This window comes from Leucopleurus acutus (genome assembly GCF_964270905.1).
Source record: "Leucopleurus acutus genome assembly, chromosome: 16".
In the NCBI taxonomy this organism is placed as follows: domain Eukaryota; kingdom Metazoa; phylum Chordata; class Mammalia; order Artiodactyla; family Delphinidae; genus Leucopleurus; species Leucopleurus acutus.
The window spans coordinates 56,153,303-56,172,411 of NC_139158.1; the positions used below are offsets into that span (position 1 = coordinate 56,153,303).

At 41.7% G+C, this 19,109-nt stretch overlaps 1 protein-coding gene across 1 annotated transcript in view; it reads left to right on the forward strand.

Moving 5' to 3' along the window:
• Positions 1-19,109, forward strand: part of SLC23A2 (solute carrier family 23 member 2) — a gene marked incomplete at its 3' end in the record, with an annotated part of 147,621 nt that overhangs the window by 120,463 nt on the left and 8,049 nt on the right. Inside the window, exons 7-12 of the mRNA XM_082856961.1 lie at positions 8-78; positions 1,027-1,208; positions 11,020-11,140; positions 11,667-11,823; positions 15,367-15,514; positions 16,638-16,743. Coding sequence (XP_082713087.1) covers positions 8-78; positions 1,027-1,208; positions 11,020-11,140; positions 11,667-11,823; positions 15,367-15,514; positions 16,638-16,743 — 785 coding nt within the window. The remainder of the gene's footprint in view (positions 1-7; positions 79-1,026; positions 1,209-11,019; positions 11,141-11,666; positions 11,824-15,366; positions 15,515-16,637; positions 16,744-19,109) is intronic.

Here is a 19,109-nt window from a genome sequence, read left to right on the forward strand (position 1 = left end):
TTTTAAGATGTTTTGGTTGCCAATGGAACAACGGAGCTGTTACATACAGAACACATCTGGTATCCTCGGATACGCGAGGTAAAAGATAAACATTGTCTGCTTATGGCTTCTTTGTGTTTCTACTTATTTTCAGTGTTGGTCGTGACCAGTAAATTGCAGTTGCTCTTTTTCTGTTTCAGGTACTGACATGTTCATTTCTGTTGTTAAAGTAAATGTAGATGGCATCACTGTAAAATAAAGCATGCAGAAATGCTTTGTGTGACCAGACAGTATTGTTTCTTACCCTCTTTTCCATCCTCCTTTCTCCTCCTCTCCTCATGTGTACCCACAGACCTATCTGCTTACACCCTCCGGCATAACAGCTCCCTTTGGAAGGAGCCACAGAGTCGATAGGTTGCAAAACTATTTATTCTGGCCTCAGTGTTTGCCTGTATTGGTGGAAGGAATTAAAGACACTTGTCTGCTTCAGTGTACTTGAATAGAACAGGGCGTAGGAGTCCTTAGGTATGAAGAACAGCTGACAGTTTATCCGGATTTTCCAAAACCTATAAGATCATTCACCATTAGTTCAGAATTAACACAGATATGGCCATTCTGCACAGTAGAAACATTCCTTTAGAATTTTTGTCAATAACACTATCTTCTGAATGTCCTGCAGCGACTTACTTTTTAAAGTCAAGAATCTTTGTACTGCATTGTTCCTCTGAGGCTGGTTATGAATGTTGTGTCTTAAATGAGAATTATAAATTATGTCTGTCTCAATCAGTGAGAATAGGCAAGCTGACTTTGTGTCCAGTGCCCATTTCTGTAATACTCTTACATTAGTCAGGTTATACTTAAGTTTGCTAGATCCCAGTAACCCCCACTGGTTTCTTTTGGGGTTTGCCAGGAATTTTCCAGCTATGTTATACCTGTTATATAATAACTTGGTGTCTTACAGAATTCTCAGTTGTCGTTGCAGGTGACATTTAGAGTGTGTGATGTATAAGCAGCTTGCTCTTATGTCTGTGTCCTCTCTTGCTTCAGATCCAGGGAGCCATCATCATGTCCTCATTGATAGAAGTGGTTATCGGCCTCCTAGGCCTGCCTGGGGCTCTGCTGAAATACATCGGACCCCTGACCATCACACCCACGGTGGCCCTCATTGGCCTCTCTGGTTTCCAGGCGGCAGGAGAGAGAGCAGGGAAGCACTGGGGCATCGCCATGCTGTAAGTGTTCCAAGACCACTCAAAAGTGAACAGTAAAAATCTCCCCTCTTCCCAACACTGAGGGACAGCCTCTTTGAATGTTTTGAACATTTATATGAACTTCAGGAGACACTTAAATTAAGATTAGTCTGGTAGTTTAAACTTTATTTGCTTCATGCCAGGGAATTATTGAAGTAACATGCAGCCAAGGTATTCCAAAGACAGATTTGGCAGTGATGTGTAGAGGGAGGGTTGTAAGGTTTTAAACTTTGGGATGGGAGTAAGATGGTGACACCATTAACTCTTGACTTTTGTGGTCATGCCAAGTCTCATACACATGAGCTGGAATACCAAGAAGCTGAATCCTTTAGATGAGACTCAAAAATACTTCCAGACTGGCAGGAGACAGAGATGCTACAGGAGGTGTGTTGACATCAAAGGTGATTTGGCTCCTCGGCCAGATAGCTCTGCACATCTGTCAGGAAGCTGTTACTCCTTCCAGACTCCTGCTAGTCAGTGCCAGTCCTTTTGCACAGTACTTGAAGTTGATTAAAGATGTCACTTACCCCTTTTTAAGTAATGTCAGTAAAGACATCCAGGACTTTATAAGATTATTAGAGCCACAGAATTCTATATACCACAGATAGAACCCACATTCTCTGTGTGTATCTGTAGAGCATATGTAAGAGTTGACCATATCATAGGGAAATGGTTCCAAGACTAGAATTTTACCAATCAGTAAAATTGCTTAAAAAATTTAATAACAATACAAGAGGATTTCTAATTGTTTTTGTTTTGCTTTGTAAAATGTTCTGTAATTATTAAATAACAAGCAGTACTTGTTGAGCCTGTGCATCAGTGTTATATACCACTGGTTGTATATATTATAAATTAAGATAGGTACCAGTGTTATCCCTGTTTAACAACTAAAGAAATCGAGGGACAAAGATGCAGAGTTAGTTGCCTAGAGTCACACAGCTAGTAAGTGACCACGATGGTTTTCAAAACCCAAATAGTCTGACTAGAACTTAACCCATAACACTTAATTCTGCCTCTCTGTGTTAGAACATGGTTTACAAATAAAGTGAATCCTTGCATAATTGTAATCCATGTATCATTATAAATTAAGGTATAGGAAAATATCCAGTGTTGCTCTTAATTTTCTCATTTCACCAAAGGTTGTCAATATTTCCATACCAGGATGGGTGAGTATAAGGCACATAAGAATGTTCACTCAGTGAAATGCAGTAAGTTCCAAAAAGGAGAAATTGTATTTACCATCACGCAGTAAACTTTAGGAACCAATAATAAAAGAGTGAACAAAACCCCCAAACGACTTAGAAGCAAAAGAACACCATTGTAAATAACTCAGAGAGGAACTCAAAATTTCACAATTGCTGACAATTTAGCAAATGATGACGATAACAGCACTGGTCACACAGAGCAGTCAGTTGTTCTCAAGAAAAGTCAAATAAAAATGAAGTACATGAAGAGCTTATCTCCAGAAACTAGAAAAACATGATAAAAAATGAACACAGTGAAAGCAGGGGAAAGAATTAGTAAAGATACAAAAAACATGAAACAAATAGAAGTGATACATCCCAAAGGTGGTTCTTTGGAGAATGGCAAACATATACTATAGATAGGCTTCTGGCAGGGCTAATTAAGGTGAGAAAGGAATGCACGCACAAAGAGAGGGATAAAACTGCAGCTCCAGGGAAGATGTGTTGAATCTGTGTTCCTGCCCCGAAACTTAAAAAAAAGAATAATAGAATAGGTGGTTTCCCAGCTGTTTCATTTGATAAATAATCAAAATTGACTCCTTCTCCCCCTGACATCTGGATATTAGGGCTCCTCAGAACTTGGTCCTGGGCCTCCTCCTGTCCACATGCTCTTCCCCTGGGACATCTCATCCAGTTCGTGGCATCAACAGACATGCATTATGCTGGTGGCTTCCACAGGAACCTGAAGCCCAGGCCTCTGAACTCAGACTTACAGATCGAACCCCTGACTTGCCCTCTCCATTTGCTGTTACACAAGACATTTCAAACTTCAAAGGAAGAAAGCTCCAAACTTTTCATTCCCTCCTTGCCCCCAAACCAGTTCCTTCTGTTGTCCTCTCAGTGGCACAGCCACACACCCAGGTGCTTAAGCCAGAAGCCCTGCAGTCATCCTTCTTTTTTCACTTTTCCTCATTCCCCACGTACAACCCATCATTCTGTCCTACCTCCAGAACAAACAAATCCCCAGTCTATCCTCTGGACTGTCATTGCCACCACTCCCAGCCATCACTTCCAAACTGGTCTCCAGCTCCTTTTTTGTTCCCTTCCTGTCCATTCTCAGTCCTGTAAAATGCTTGGCCATTATGTCTTCAAGGCCACCTCTTCTGTCTCCTCCTTTTGCTGGAATTCTAGAAGCTTTTAGGTCTTGTCATCACGATGTCGGAAACCTCACATGCTGCCCCTTGGTGGTCTGTTTACATCTCGGGCTTGGCACTCTTGGCCTCTTCTCTTTGGAATCTCAGGTGTTCATGGGAAATGATCTTGAATTACTTCAAAAATGCCCTCCTCCCCTCCATCCCTGCTTGTCTCTCTCTTTCTGGAACTTCTAGAATGTTGGTCCTCCCAAAGTCGTCCTCTTAACTTTCCTCTCCTGTCTTCCATCTCTTCATCTTTTTTCTGTATTCATAGGAATTTTCCTCAGCTTTATGACTCCTTCCATTGAGGTTTTTATTTCTGCTCTCCTGTTTTTTAGTTTCCAGAGCTCTTCTTTTGTGCTTGGGATATCAGCTGTATGAGGGCAGTCACCATGGCACCGACAGCACCTGGTTCACCATCTGTCCCAGGGCAGACGTTCAGTGAGAACATTGTGAATAAGTGAAGGGGGAGGGTCGGGAGGTGTGAGCACACCCCTGACCATGGGAAGAAAAGTCAAGATGTTGTGGAAGGACTTTCATTCCTAAAGGATGTGCTCCATTGATTAGACAGTGAGTGTATTACATCTTCAAGGAACAGAGAATTCCTGCACTGTTTAAACTGTTCCTGGAGCTTTGAAAAAGAAGGGAAACTTCACAGTTCTATCCTAATGGCAAATCCTGACAGAGCTAATGCAAAAGGGAGATCCTGGACCAACTTTTTCTTTCCTGGGGTTGTGTAAAACCCTGAGCAAATATATTCAGGTAGTAGCATCTAAAGCTCAACATTTTTGTCTACTGTAAGGCTCCGTGCAATCTCTAAGATGTAAGTGTATAGAAAACTTTCAGAAAAGAGCCTTAGTAGACAGCTCTGCACATACTTAATTTTTGAAGTGCTACATCTATAAACATAATCTGAAAAGAATGTTCCTTGGAACATGGTTTGGGAAAACGCCGCTATAGATAATATAATAAAAGGGCAATGTATTTATCATTTCAGGAACTCAAGGATGATTAAATATTAGAAAATTTATTAATAAAATTCATTATAGGTCTCTGGTGGGTTTTATTAATAAAAATCATGGTGACAAATTTTTAAAAATTGATCAAGTTCAACCTGTATCCCTACTGCAAACTGTTAGCAGTGATAAATAAGATTTTTAAATGCCCCATACATTAATGGTGAAAGACTTAAATTAGGCCTGCCTATTGAAATCAGAAACTGAGATAAGCATGTTTATTATCAGTATCATTTAGAGTTGTTCTGGATGTGTAGCCAATGCGTAAGACAAGAAAATAAAATAATATGGATCAATACAGAGAAAGTCAGGGAGAAGGAAATGATGACTTGCCCTTAACAATAATTAAAACACATTCCAGAATTTAATAACAACACTGTGACCTGAGACAGGGTGGACATTGGTAGAGCAGAATAGGAAGGCTAGAAACATAACCAATTAAAAAACTAATATTTAGTATATGATGGCAGGTCATATTCAAAATCAGTGAGGAATGGGAGAACTGTGTAGGAAGATAATTATTTGGAAAAAAGCTAGATTTCTGGTTTATATCAGAAATACATTTCAATTACTAACATACAGAAAATAAAACCATGAAAATGCTACAAGGAAACCTACATAAGTGTTTAATCATAAAAAAACAGGTTAGATAAAGCAGATATGGAAAGAGGAAGATTGATTTTACTACTGATGAATTTAAAACTCATATCAAAAACCAATGAAACTAAATTTTAAATGAATCTGGGAAAATATAACAAACTCCACAAGAAAGGCTAATGTTCCCAATTCATAGAGTTTCACCAATTAATTTAAAGGAGAGAGAGTCCTGGTGGAGTAGTGAATGAAGGGTATTGTACGAACAACCACTTAACAGAAAAAAAGAAATACAAATAAACCAATTAGTGTTTTAAAAAGGGTTGCCCTCCCTGGTTATCAAATTGTATATTCATATGGAACGCTTTAGCAGTGGGGGTATTGGTGGTGGGTCAACATGGGCTCCTGAGTCAGCCAGTAGATGTGGCATTTAGAGACAGACTCTCAGGGAAGAGGAAATGTGGTGAACCAGTACCTGCCATTTCTAACATGATGCATAAGTCCCATGTTTTTCCTGAGAATATTTATTTTCTGTTTACTTTTCTTGTGGATAACTTAGAACCTATTCAAAAGTAGAATAGTGTAATAAATTGCCATGTACCATCACCAAATGCTCAAGAAAAGTCTCATTTTGTCTGTACCCCCAAATTCATTGAAATTCTAGGATTTTGAGGTTTAATAATTAAACAGAGAAATCTAAAGTAAAGTAATGGTCCCTCCCACACACCCCCATCCCTCTAAAAAATCTTCTCATGAATAACTAACAAAAATATAGTATTTATTCTTCCATATTTTATATTATTGATGCAGAAATACAAACGTGCACATATACAGCTTTACCATTATTTTATAATTTGTTTTTCATCCCAATAATTTGTCGGGGTCACATTTCCAAGACAATGTGTTTAGGTCTTTTTCATTCTTTGTACAACTGCACAATGTTAAGTAGTATGAAATAGTCTATATTAAACCATTCCCCAGTTGATACTCAAGCACGTTGTTTAAAATATTTGCTGTTGCAAACAATGCTGAAATACCTATTCTCATGTGTAAAGAATGAATATTAAAATAAATGATGATACAGTTTTTTAAATTGATGAAGTTGGTAGGGATTTAAAAGTATAAGACCCTGTGTTGCAGTGAGTAGCAAATGGACACTCTTTTTTTAAAAAGTTTATTTTATTGAAGTATAGTTGATTTACAATGTTGTGTTAATTTCTACTGTACAGCAAAGTGATTCTTATATACACATTCTTTTTCATTATGGTTTATCACAGGGTATTGAATATAGTTCCCTGTGCTATACAGTAGGACCTTGTTTTTTTATTTTTTTGTTTGTTTGTTTGTTTTGGGGTTTTTTTTTGGCTGTGCCACGTGGCATACAGAATCTTAGTTTCCCGACCAGGGGTCAAACCCGTGCCCCCTGCAGTGGAAGCATGGAGTCTTAACCACTGGACCACCAGGGAAGTCTCAGGATCTTCTTGTTTATCCATTCTATATACAATAGTTTGCATCTGCTAATCCCAAACTCCCAGTCCATCCCTCCCCTCCCCCCTCCCCCTTCGCAACCACAAGTCTGTTTTCTATGTCTGTGAGTCTGTTCTATTTTATAGATAAATTCATTTGTGTCATATTTTAGATTCCACATATAAGTGATATCATATGGTATTTGTCTTTCTCCTTCTGACTTACTTCACTTAGTATGATAATCTCTAGGTCCATCCATGTTGCTGCGAATGGCATTATTTCATTCTTTTTTATGGCTAAGTAGTATTCCATTGCATATATGTACCACATCTTTTTTTTTTAAGTGTACGTGTTTTTTTTTTAATTGAAGTATAGTTCATTTACAATATCGTGTTAGTTTCTGTACCACATCTTCTTTATCCATTCATCTATCTATGGACACTTAAGTTATTTCCATGTCTTGGCTATTGTAAATAGTGCTACAGTGAACATTGGGGTGCATGTATCTTTTTGAATTAGAGTTTTCTCCAGATATATCCCCAAGAGTGGGATTGCAGGGTCATATGGCAACTCTGTTTTTAGTTTTCTGAGGAACCTCCATAGTGGCTGTGCCAATTTGCATTCCTACCAGCAGTGCAGGAGGGCTCCCTTTTCTCCACACCCTCTCCAGCATTCGTTTTTTATAGACTTTTTAATGATGGTCATTCTTTTTTTTAAAAGATTAATTAATTAATTATTTTTGTCTGCATTAGGTCTTCGTTGCTACGCATGGGCTTTCTCTAGTTGTGGTGAGCAGGGGCTTCTCTTGTTGCGGAGCATGGGGTCTAGGCGCTCAGGCTTCAGTAGTTGCAGCACACGGGCTCAGTAGTTGTGGCACACGGGCTTAGTTGCTCCATGGCACACGGGCTTAGTTGTTCCATGGCATGTGGGATCTTCCCAGACCAGGGCTCAAACCCATGTCCCCTGCATTGGCAGGCAGATTCTTAACCACTGCGAATGATGGCCATTCTGACCGGTGTGAGGTGATACCTCATTGTAGTTTTGATTTGCATTTCTTTAATAATTAGTGATGTTGAGCATCTTTTCATGTGCCTGTTGGCCATCTGTGTGTCTTCTTTGGAGAAATGTCTATTGAGGTCTTCTGCCCATTTTTCAATTGGGTTGTTTGGTTTTTTGTTATTGAGTTGTATGAGCTGTTTGTATATTTTGGAAATTAAGCCTTTGTTGGTCACATTAGCAGATGGACATTGGTCTCTGTGTGGGATTGTAAATTCACCCAACCTTTCTGTATATATTTAGCAGTTTGTATCAAACACTTTTTAATAAGGTGTTCACTGTTTGACAGATCTGTTCTAGTCCTAGGAACTTGTCATAAGGAGACATTCAGACTGGTGCCAGAGAAGGATGATTCATAGCAGTTGTTTCTGTTGCTCCCAATGTCGTACCTTAGGGGACATGTTTAAATAAGATGTGGTACATCCAGTAGATGGAATGCTAAGCAGCCACTAAGGTGGTGATGCAGGTTGCCATCTCTTGAGGTGAGGGTGTTAACTGAAGCTGCAAGCTAGTTGGGAAGCAGCATGTAAAGTATGATTCGAGTTTGGTCCAAATGATGACCTGTTTGTGCTCTAGGGGCAAGGATGACATCAGATAGTCCTGTCTTCTTCTCTAATCCTGGTGCCTGGGACCCGATGACATGCTCTAAAACAGGCGTCCTCAACTCCCAGGCCGCGGACCAGTACTGGTCCGCAGTCTGTTAGGTACCGGGCCGCACAGCAGGAGTGGCGGGCGAGTGAGCGAAGCTTCACCTGCCGCTCCCCATTGCTCACATGACCACCTGAACCATCTACCCCCCATCCCACCCCCGTCTGTGGAAAAATTGTCTTCCACAAAACCGGTCCCCGGTGCCAAAAAGGTTGGGGACCGCTGCTCTAAAAAGCCCTGGGAATTGATAGACCAGAATGCTGCATGCTTATCGCCCAATGTGAGATGATGAGTAGTCTTCAAGATTTTGTCTCTTTTTGCTTATCAGCCTTTTATAATTTTTCTACATCTTAGTATGCATTGCTTGCATAATATAGGTAAAGTTAAAACAAAGGCAGACATCTATAACACACGCCTACACACACACACACAATATACACACACATCCCTACACACACACACACACACTGCTAACCACAACACACACACCCATATACACACACCCCTACACAAACACACACCCCCTACACACACACACACTCCTAACCACAGCACACATACCCATATACACACACCCCTACATACACATATACACTCCTAACCACAACACACACACACACACACACTCCTAACCACAACACACACCCCCATATACACACACCCCTACACACACACACACACACACACACACACACACACACACACTCCTAAAAAAACCAAAAAAAACCCAAAAAAAACAAAGGTAGACAAACAAACAAAATGTAACGAGATGGAAAACACCTGATGTGGTGGACAAGAACCCTGGCCTGAGGATCCGGGCTCAGATCCTGTCCCTTATGTGCTAGGCCAAGTCTTATGAACTCAGACACATCACCCACTGCTGAGCCTCTGCTTCTGCCTCTCTGCAGTGGGGCTGCCTGCCCTACCTGCCCCACAAGTGTATTTGAGGATAAAAATAGAAGAGTAGTGTTCACCTGCCCAGTTCACTTACTCAATTTCAGTTGCCATATTTGAGCCTGAGATCTGGGTAACCTTCCTTGTATTCTGTTATGTGTTTCCTTTCCATTTTTAAACGTGCTTTGAAAAGTGAACACCATAATGCAGGTGTAACTGTCAGGTGGGATGTTGTCTGCAATAATTATAACAGTAATAATAGATACCAGGCTTTTTTGGATTTTAGTATATACTTTGGAAGGAAACCAATAACTTTTTTAAGACATGAAAATTTTACGTTGGTCTAAGTTTAAAATACACCTGTTTTAGTATCCCTCATTATCATATTGGTTTTTGTTAAACTTCACCTTCCTGGGGGAGTTGGAATAACTTGGGCACCATTTATGTTTTCATCCTTGAACTGGTACTGGTCTGATGACTTTGTGGTGGTACCAGGTCAGCAAAGTGCCTGCATAGGTGGGGAGATGGTAGAGTGGTGGCTGGCTGCAGTCAACACCTCAGGTGGAATGTGACCATGAAGCTGCAGTTGACCAGCTCTTAATGAAACTGATAATTCCATCTCACCAATTAGAATTGCGCCCAGGAACATTTAAGCTTAACTTTGACTGAGAATCAACTCTTCCTGCCAACTCTACCTCAGGTTGTAAGGGAAAGAATGAGTCCCTATGGGTGATGAGACATATTGTGTACTCCTTCATCATTTCAGCGGTGGGAAGCCATCCCACACCTGCCACACATGGGGCACCAGACAGATGAGGTTGTGTTGGGTCCTGCTGCAGGGGGGTGACCAGCCGACCTGCCTCCTGCAGCATTCAGTGTACCTGGGTCAAGAGTGTGGAACTCGGTAGAGAGAAACTGTTGAGTCAACCCAGGCATCCCTGCCTTCACAAACAGTGCGGCAAGGTAGTTCAGAACCCAGGCTGTAGAGCTAGACCTCTGGCCCACGTAGCTGCATGATCTTGGACTGCTGGCTTTGTTTCTCTGTAAAGTGGATGGTTATAGAAGCCGCTGTAGAAGGCTGGGATGATGGGCAGGAAGACCTATGTGTAATGTCTGACACAGAAACCTCTCAGGAATATTATTATTAATATTGAATTCTACTGTATATAGCTTTCTTAAATATTGAAGTTTTACTTTTTGCTTTTTAAAAGTAATTTATGTTCCTTACAAGTAAATCAGAAAATACAGAAAAGTGGGGGAAAAAAGGTCACAAATCACATTGCCACCTGAAGCCAATCCTTGTGAGCATTTTGGATCCTGTCCTTCTTACCTGTTTGTATGCATGCATGTGTGTGTGTACATGCACTCTTGTGTGGTAGCTGCTTTTTAGTTAATTTATAGTTGTAATTATACTGTGCAGTATGTTGTATCTGGCATCTTGTTTTTTTCCCTTACATAGTGTGAGATTTTCCTATCAGTGTGTACATTCTTTGGGTTTTCTTATTCTATTAAGGAATATTTAGCGAAAGCATTTACATGACAATTTCATTTCCATATCTAGAAATGTTAAGATCTAAAAATCATTTCCAAAAAATATGATTTCCCAAATGATAGAGGACGAGCAGCTTTGTAGAGAAATGAGTTGAACACGTGTGGTCAATTTTGCCATTGAAGATTTGAGTATTATTTTTAACACAGATATAACAGCCTTTAACCTAGATCATTTTCTTTCTCTCCTCAGGACAATTTTCCTAGTATTACTGTTTTCTCAATATGCCAGAAATGTTAAATTTCCTCTCCCAATTTACAAATCCAAGAAAGGATGGACTGCATACAAGTTACAGCTTTTCAAAATGTTCCCTGTGAGTAGTCACCTTTTTTTTTTTTTTTTTTTTTGGCAATATTGCCTTTGGTTCATATGTAAAATGTTTATATGAGAAGAGGGGTTTTAAGCAGGTCATCCTGGGGGGACCATGTCTGTGTGATGATATCAGGGTACTAATGACCACCCAAATCACCATGGACCTAAAATTTAAAAGCAGTGGAAGTTTCCAATGCTGGAGTCCTTTTAGCAGTATGTGAGAGGACATTGATTGTCCTTGGAATTGAGGGAGGTCTGACTCCATGTGGCCTTTTCAGGCCCATTATCCATTATTCTTATTTTACTAGCCAGATTCGGACTAAATCACTTTACTACATAAAATTGCTCTCTCTAAATGTGATTCCATTCAAGGAATAGTTTCTTAGCAGATCCCTTATGTATTTTTTCTGCAAAGTACTGATGATGATGGGCTCTGGGGTATGATATTCCGACTGCAGGAAGGCGTCTTTTGCCAACAACCACCACTTCTGTTGGCCTGACAGAGCTTTTTCCTTTGACCACTTCAGATCATCCTGGCCATCCTTGTGTCCTGGCTGCTCTGCTTCATCTTCACAGTAACAGATGTCTTCCCTCCTGATAGCGCGAAGTACGGCTTCTACGCTCGAACTGATGCCAGGCAGGGTGTGCTTCTGGTAGCCCCGTGGTTTAAGGTCCCATACCCATGTAAGTATTCTGGTGGCCAAGAGGGGTCAGGAGCCCACAAGGGCCCAACCTAGAGGAGTTGGAAGTTGGCAGGAGGCTCTCCAACATGAAAGGCCTTCTTTGTCCCAGAGCATGCCCTGGAAGTCTTACCATTCTGGCCCTTAGAGGATTAGACCGCAGAAAAGGGAGGCAGGAGGCTTTGTCCCCAGAGGGCCATAATTAACACACAGAGACTAACCAGCTCCCTTCTCAGGTATACTGGTTGTTTCTTTTGGTTCCACTAAGGGAAAATCCCAGACATAAAGGGGTCTCTTGCCAGATTTGATCTCTGGTGGCCAGGATTTGAGGGCAGCTGCTTAGAAAGGCAAGTACAGAGCTGCACAGTACCCAAGCCACTGAAATGAACAGACTTGAGTGGGAGGGGCCTGAAGATTAGCAGATGGCTCAAGCATGATGGAGTTTGTATAATCTTTTAATGTGTAGCTATAATTTTTTTTTAATTTGGTCACAGCTGTCAGGTAAACTAATATTCATTCACAAATGGATGGACGATGGATCTTACGTTATAATTTCGGTGTTGGGTAACTCTTGGCCAGGTGGCAGGGATGTACAATCCCCATCTGTGAGGTATCACTTGGATTCATGTGTAGCATTTTCTAGACCCCAGCCCCGAAAGTGATTGGTGTGAACCCAGTGATGATTGCATGCTTGTTGTTGTATTGTAAAGAGTCTGTTCTTGGCATTTAAGGTTTTTATTAGAATGGAAACCTGAACTTAGTTGGGTTGTGCCAATTTATGCCCCTGTCCAGCAGTTACATTTTCATATTTTATGACAAGGAGGAAAAGCCAAGGGTGTTAAGACTGGGTTAGAGATAACTGTTTTAAGGACTTCCCTGGAGGTCCAGTGGCTGGGGCTCTTGTGCTTCCATTGCAGGGGGCACGGGTTCAATTCCTGGTCAGGGAACTAAGATCCCACATGCCATGACATGGCCGAAAAAAAAGAAAAGATAATGTTCTAAGCATGTTAAATGATAAGGATGCTGGCAGTTGTTCCTTCTGGTCTTGACACATTTACAAACACTGTAAAAAGCTTAGTCTTTCTAAAAAACATTCTCATCAGCTTAAATGGTATAAGTATGTATTTATGTATACACAAATTCGTCCCCCCATTCCCCCCCAGTACATGGTTCATAAACATACATGTAATCTGAGATAAAGTGAGTTTAAAAGTCGATTGGTGAGGGAGTCAGGGGAGGCATGGGAGGGCAGGTAGGAGGAAGCCCCCACGGCACATGCGGGGTGGTCCTCGCTGCCTGTGCATGTGGCTCCCAAGATGAGCACAAATAGAAACACAGAGTGGGGTGTCCAGGAGAACCAGCTGTGTGTGTGTTGAAAGACCAGAGAGATTTTGCTCAGGTACCATGGGGCCCATGCACAAGGAGGCATAACTGAGTTGGACAGGACCTTAATGTCATGACAGCAGAGAGTGCTGTCTGGCTCCTCTTGACAACAGCCCTTGACTGCCACCAGCTTCTCTATTGCCAGAGCTCCCCTAGATAAAGAGCTACTTCCAGAGCCAGAGGATGTAGTCTTATGTACTCTCTAATGATTTGGCTTAATCCAGAGACAAGTTTTCATATATCTAGAGCAGTGGTTCTTAGTCTTTAATATGCTAAGAATTACCTGGATTAGTTGTTAAAATACAGATTTCTGGTCCAAAATGTCAACAGTGCCGAGTTGAGAAACCTGCTATAAAGTAACAAAATAAATTAAAGCTTCTAGATAAGAGGAAAGATGAAATAACAGACTTAAATAGAAGGCTGGAAGCCAGCAGGTTTAAAATTTAAATAAATAATCTGAAGGAAAAGGGATCAAAAATTAAGATTACAAATTTTAAATGTTGAAGAAAATGGAATAAATATTTTTAAAATAAGGACTTCAGGCAAAGGGGAAAAAAATAAGAAAGCAGTAAAAAAGTAAAAAGACAGAAAATAAAAGGCAATTTCTGAAAAATAATAAATGGCAAAATGAAACAAAAATCCAACCCCCAAAATCAAGATACTAAAATGAAACCACAGTGCTACATCAGCAAAGGTAACCATATAAAAGGTTATCTAGAAAACACAAAATGTTGCTTGATAAAGAAATCATCTTCATGAGAAGAATCCATTCCAAACCAATCCAGAGACGAGATGTTGACCAAGCCAGTTGCTGGTGGGTCTGCACCTTGAACCCCTGACCACAGGCTGCCTCTGCACCCCCTGGTCAGCTCCCACAGGGTAAAGTGAGCTCCAGGCAGGAAAAGTTCTGTCTACACATATACTCCAGGCATATTCTGCACATCTTACTTTACATGTCATCTTTTTCTTCCCAAACTTCTGGTTGCTCCCATTACCTATGAGACAGAGACCAAACCCCTCCAGGGGGCTGGTCAAGGCCTTCCAAACTTACCTGCCCCATGCTGCACACCCTCCTCTGCTGAGCACTAGCCTATTCCTGCCCAGCTGCATCCATCCACTGATGCTCAGGCTGCTGCCTACCCAGAACGCCCTCTCCACCTGTCTCCTGCTCTCCAGGCCCTTCTTGGATAGGGACTGTGCTACTTCCTGACTTCGTAACTGGTACTCATTGTGACCTGGTTTGGATTGCCTTCATTTGAAGTCTAATCATTGCACTGGTTCCAAGATCTTTTAGTGTTCTGATCCCTCAGTACACTGTTGGCCCCTGCACAAGATAACATTTTATACATTTCTTTTTTCACTGTCCTTTCTATTTAGTAGCTCTATTATAACTAATGGTTCAGGGAAAGAAGGTCTAGGTACTTTACAAAGAAGTCTATTCGTTCTAACAGTGAAGGTTCCTCATGCTATTTTTATTAAATAAGATCAATGGTTTTTGGTATCCAAATAGATATACTTTTAAAGAAAAAAAAACCCTACTAAAAATTAAATCTGGATAGGATACTCAAAATGAAGCTACCTGGGGACTTTGCTTTGCTTTCTTAAAGGAAGCTCTTTAATTTTCCATAACATGGTTTACTTAAAAAAAAAAAAAGTGCTGGAATTATACTAGAGAAGGGTTATCTATACTTTGTGCCATGCTTTACTGTTGGGATTTAAATTTAGCTGGTGATTTTTCATTTGACGCCACCCCCTGGGCAGGAGCACTATTTTGTATCATGCTTGCACAGCAGGGCTAAAAATCCTCTTCATACAAATTCCTATGCCAACAAAGCAGGCTGTGTTGAACTGTAATTTAACAGACACTGAGTGTGGCTTTGAAGCAAGAAGAGAAGCACCCACCTCTTCCAGCCAAACAATTTCTTCTTTTAAATAAAGCAGATCAATCCTGGTTATGGTTGTCTTCATCCAACTCAGAAACTGTTCCCAGGCATATAGTGCACTGATGACCTAGGTGTAAAAATAAATAGTTTCCATGAGCTTCAAAAATCTGAGTGGATCTTGTAGAGTCCTCTAACATACTGAAGGACTCAACGTCCTGAAAACTTTTGCCTGCCTCTCTAAGAAAGTTCATGAGGCTTTCATGCTTGTTTTCCTTCCTTAGTTCAATGGGGACTGCCCACCATCTCTGCGGCTGGTGTCATCGGCATGCTCAGTGCGGTCGTTGCCAGTATTATCGAGTCTATCGGGGACTACTACGCCTGTGCAAGGCTGTCCTGTGCCCCACCGCCCCCCATCCATGCAATAAACAGGTGCGTTCCTGAGAAAAAACGAGCTCTTCATCGGGCCCAGCGCCTCATACTTTGCTCTTTGGTTTGGATAACCAAGAGTTTCAACATGAAGTAGCCAAGCACCAGGGCTCTTTATTGGCTGTTTGTTTTGGACACGTCACTGCCCCCATTTTGCCCTGATTTTCCTCATCCATAATATGGAGCAGAATTCCCACCCTTCTTCCTCATGGTAACAGTTGTATAAGACATTCTCTGTGAGATCACTCCAGACCTTAAACTCACCAAAACAAGTACCAGATACTGCCATTGTTCTGTGCTTGGTTTGGGTCATGGATGTATTGTCCCCTTTGATTTCTTGTTTTCCCAGCTGTTCTATTCACAGTTACAATTCATATATAGAGAGATATCAGCAGGAATAAATGAAGTCTGTAGAATCTAGAGGTTTATGAGCTGTGGGGTTTATATTCTCGGCACATCTGGTCTTTAGTTTCTGGATGCTGGGGGCAAATTGGGCCCTATGGAAGCTGCAGAGAAGAGAAAATAGCCCAGATCATTCCGCCTTTCCCAGCCAGCTGCCGCCCTTCCAGAAGGGATTGTGTGTGATGAGATCCAAAGGGCTGGTGTCTTAGCACCTCTTGCATTGGTTCTGTTGGGGTTTAGAGTCCTGGTTTTTCTGTTTTTCTCTAATGGAGTTATTGCATATGAGTAAATTACTTACATACTGATTCTTTTAAAAGTTCTAATGTTTACAAAATTACAAAGCATTTCCTTTCTGATAAAACTATATAGTAATAGGAAAGGAATCAAATCAATGGATGACCCATGTTTGTCTTAGATTCCAACAAATGACTTTATATTTCTGGCTAAAATCTTTTAATTTGGAATAATTTTTAAACATTTGTGTCTGATGTGTGGTTCAGAGATGTACTTCTCAACGTTGAATGAGCATGGAGAATACAGTTAAAATGCAGGTCTTCAAATCTGGGATGGGGCCTGAGAGTCTGCATTGCTAAACCCTCCTGGGGAGTGTGGAGGCTTCAGGTCTGTGGACCCTGCCTTTGGGTCACAACCATTTAGAGTGTATTTCAGAGTATTTCTCCCATGGAATGAATGTTTTTCTTTCCCCCATCCCTTTACGTTTTAGGGGGATTTTCGTGGAGGGTCTCTCCTGTGTTCTCGATGGCATATTTGGTACTGGGAATGGCTCTACTTCATCCAGTCCCAACATTGGAGTTTTGGGAATTACTAAGGTACAAATATTTTTCTAATTAAATGGTTGGGCCTCTAAATGTTGATCCATTTCATTGATTGGTCTGGCCACTGTGAGTTCCAAAAGGATGGCCTCCAATTCCGAGATCATCTTCTTCCCCATCTCTTATTTTTTCATTGATGGGTTTATGGAATGCTGATAGAGGTCTCTTTCGCCTTGACTGACCTGGGTAGGCAGGCACTCTGGTGCTGTTCCTTCATACATTCCACAAATTTTTATTAAGCACTGACCCTTTGCCAGGCTACTGTTCTAGGCACTTGGGATACATCAGTGAATAAAAAAGAGAAATATCTCCATCGTCTATGGAATTTAGATACTAGCAGAGGAAGACAAGCAATAAATAGTAAGCATAATAAGTATGACAGAAATATGGGGCAGGGTGGGGGATCAGGAGGGTAAGTGTTAAATCGGGTAGTCAGGCTAAGCCTCGTTGAGAAGATGACTTTGAGCAAAGACCTGATGGAGCTGAAGGAGGGAATTGTGCAGGTACCTGGGGAGGGGCATTCATTCCGGCAGGGCAACCGCCAGTGCAAAGCCTATCATAGGAGCAGGCTGGCACTCTGCAGATCAGCAAGGAGGCTAGTGGGGCAGGAAGCAGAGAGGGAAGTGGGAGTGGGCCTGGTAAGAGCAGATAAGGTTCTTGGGGTAGCTGAGGGCCAGGTCCTGCAGCCCTACAGGCTGCCAGGGGCCGCGTGGAAGAGGGGGCCGCAGGGTGTGACTTGATCTGATTTTTTTTTTTTTTTTTTAAGAATCACTATGGCTGCTATGATGAAAGAAGAACATGGTGGGCAGGAGAGAGGGTAGAAACAGGAGACCAGTTAGGAGATGGCACTAGTTCTAGATGAGAAATTATATTACTCATTACAAATAAATCAACCTTACAGTAACACAGTTTTCAAACTGCAGCAGCATCATTCTCTTTCAGATGAAATCGGTTGTGGAGTTAAGTGGCAGCACAAGCCACAGCGAGTCACTCAGATTGAAGCAGTGCCTGGGTCTGAAGTCCTCCCCACTTGTCTCTCCTCCCCACCCCACTCCAAGCACAGACACCACAATCCAGCCTCAGTAAAAAAGGAGGCTACTTCTTGGCCTTTCAAATTTACTAGCAAATAAATTTTATATCCCAGTTGCTTTGGGCCAGAGCTTGCTGTTTGCCCAGGGTGTTGAGGAATGCAGCTCGGCCCTGGCCATTGTATGTTGCACAGCTAGACACCGTTAGAACTGGTTCACCATCTAGGGTGGCCTGCATGAGTCAGAGGTCTTCCTCCTGAACTTGAGAACTTGGGGGTGGGCTGGAGCCTTCTAGAACTGTTTGACCTCTTTAAAATTAGAAATCCTCCTCCAGCCCTCTGCAAGATTATATAACCAGATAAAAAACCAGATACTTAGTTTGGTTAATTGTAACTGCAAATCCAAGTGAAAGGGAGCAGGGCATGCACTGTGCAAGCCTGACATGCTGGTTGATTTCCTGTAAGTTGGCCAGGCCATCACAGAGCTCAGCCTCAGGTGTGCTGGTGGTGGCCCCACCTGCTGCCTGTTGCTCCTGGCACATGACATGTGAGGGCTGCCTGATGGGCACTTCCTCCAGGATGCCTGGGTCCTATTGCTGCCCATGGTGAGAGCAGATGCTGAGCTCTGTATGCAGATGCTGAGCATACAGAGCTAAGGGAAGGGTCAAATGGGCACCAAATGGGGCATAAGCCACTCACTCTTTAGCCAGTTTGCTGCCATGAGCCTGTAGACATATAACTAATCCAAAATAACAGAGTAGTAAAATTATTATAGATGGAGGGACTCTTGGGGAAACAGTTTAACAAGCCAGCTCCCTTTCTGCACCTTTTTAAAACACATCATCACATAATTTAACCAAGGTCACTGTAGGGAGTAAGTAGTGCTGTCATTAAGGTTCCTTCTAAAACTTGACTGAGATGGTTTGGGGAATAATTATCTTTATTATGATTTTGATAGTGCTAGCTTATTCTGAAAAGGCACCCTGCCCGCATTTTTTAATTGAGCCAATTGATCTTACCTCAGAATCCCTTTGGACCCATTTACCCTAGGCAAAGGCCTTATCCATTTGAGAGCAATATCAGCCCTGGAATTGGTTTCCATTGCCCTGACTCACAAGGGGGTATAATTGAGCCATCTACACAGATGCCTTGGGGTGGGGAAGTAGGACTTGCACCAGAAACTTCTCTGTGGCCTGAGCCATGTGGCTGATGGAAGATTCCTGCCCAGGAAAAAGGAAGCACAAGGTTATAGGCAGTATTCTGCCTCTTGTCCAGCTGAAGGACTTGGGACAGTCATTTTCTGATTAGAACTCAGATCTGAAATCTGACAGTTCTA